The 1,761-nt window shown below is 41.8% G+C and overlaps 1 protein-coding gene across 1 annotated transcript; it reads left to right on the plus strand.

The window, feature by feature from the left end:
* Positions 1-498: 498 nt before the first annotated feature.
* LOC119243613 (dolichyl-diphosphooligosaccharide--protein glycosyltransferase subunit 4) lies at positions 499-930 on the plus strand. The gene has a single exon (XM_037509541.2). The coding sequence runs from the start codon at positions 529-531 to the stop codon at positions 640-642; it is 114 nt and encodes a 37-aa protein (XP_037365438.1). The 5' UTR covers positions 499-528; the 3' UTR covers positions 643-930.
* The last annotated feature ends 831 nt before the right edge of the window (positions 931-1,761 follow it).

Consider the following 1,761-nt stretch of genomic DNA (forward strand, 5'->3'; position numbering starts at 1 on the left):
AGGAGGGAGTAGAGAAGGCGGGCCAGACAGCAGCATGGGAGTTTTGGTGAAGCAAGGGCACAGATAAAGGGGTGAAGTTCTACCCCCCAAATTACATAGGTATGAGTGACTGACAAATTAATCATAATACATACATAAATATTAGAAGCAACAGAGTTCTAGACTTAGGGAGACTTGGTTAGAATCTCAGCTGACAAGCCACGTGCCTTGGTGCAGGTTCCTCATTCTGTCAATTAGTGAAGTCTTAGTACAGTGCCTGGCATGTGGCTGCCATGTCAGTGTTGTGATCATCATTCATGCTACTTCCTCAAGAACCAGTTTAAGCTGATACAAAAGGCACAAGTCAAATGGGGTAAGGTTAAAAAATAAGAGCTCTAAGCCCTTACTGATTGGGAGAAAATTTTTGCACTCCATACAACTGATAAGGGACTGATCACAAAGATCTACAAAGAACTCAAATGACTCAACAAAAACAAAGTAAACAATCCAGTCAAAAAATGGGGTCGGAGCCGAGCCCAGCCGGTCAGGATGATCACAGACGTGCAGCTCGCCATCTTCGCCAACATGCTGGGCGTGTCGCTCTTCCTGCTTGTCGTTCTCTATCACTACGTGGCTGTCAACAACCCCAAGAAACAGGAATGAAAGTGGCGCTTTCTCCGCCCCAGGGTTCCAGGACATAGTCTGAGGCAAGATGGAGGGTGTGAGGGGCCTTCACACTTCACTTCATCCCTTCTACCCATCACAACATACAAAGCAACTACACCTGGATTTTTCCAAACAACTTTTATTTCCTCAAAGTCTTCCTTAACCCTATGGAACAAGAAGCTGCCACTGAGTAGGGCCCAGTATAGGGGCTGCTTTCTTTTCTACTCCCCACCCAATATAAAAATATAGATATATTTTTTTGTGGTCAAAAAAAAAAAAAAAAAAAAAAAATGGGCAGAAGAACTTAGACACTTCTCTAAAGAGGAAATCTAAATGGCCAACAGGCACATGAAAAATGTTCAACAGCCCTCATGGTCAGGGAAATGCAAATCAAAATCACAATGAGTTATCACCTTACACCAGTAAGAATGACACATATTTAAAAAAAACTAGCAACAACAAATGATGGTGAGGATGTAGAGAAAAAGGAACTCTCCTACATTGCTGGCAGGAGTGCAAACTGGTCCAAGCATGATGGAAAGCTGTATGAAGGTTCCTCAGACTGCTGAAAATGGAGCTACTATATGACCCAGCAATTCCACTCTTAGGGATCTACGTAAAGGACACAAAAACAGTTAATTCCAAAGAATACCTGTACCCCTATGTTTATTGCAGCACTACTGATAATAGGTAAGACTTGGAAACAACCCAACTGCCCAAAAACAGATGACTGGATCAAGAAGATGTGGTACATATACACAATGGAATACTATTTAGCAATCAAAAAAGATAAACTCATGCCATTTGCAGCAACATGGACGGAGTTAGAAGGAATTATGCTCAGTGAAATAAATCAGAAGGAAAAAGAAAAACATCAGATGGCTTCACTTATAGGGGAACCAAAGAATGGATTAGGAGAAAAATAGTAACAAAAAAAATAACAAAACAAAAATAAACAGACAACCATAAATCAGAGAAATTCTGCAGGGGAGGGGATGAGAGAGGCATCGAATAGAGGGAGGGAAGAGCACAAGGGACTATGGTGATGGGCACGGGTGAACTGGTGGTGGAAATTCCATGGGGACTATACCTGAGAAAAGAAAGCAAACATTGTAA

This window comes from Talpa occidentalis, unplaced genomic scaffold (assembly GCF_014898055.3).
Source record: "Talpa occidentalis isolate TD23 unplaced genomic scaffold, MPIMG_talOcc4v2.1 talOcc4.13, whole genome shotgun sequence".
In the NCBI taxonomy this organism is placed as follows: Eukaryota; Metazoa; Chordata; class Mammalia; order Eulipotyphla; family Talpidae; genus Talpa; species Talpa occidentalis.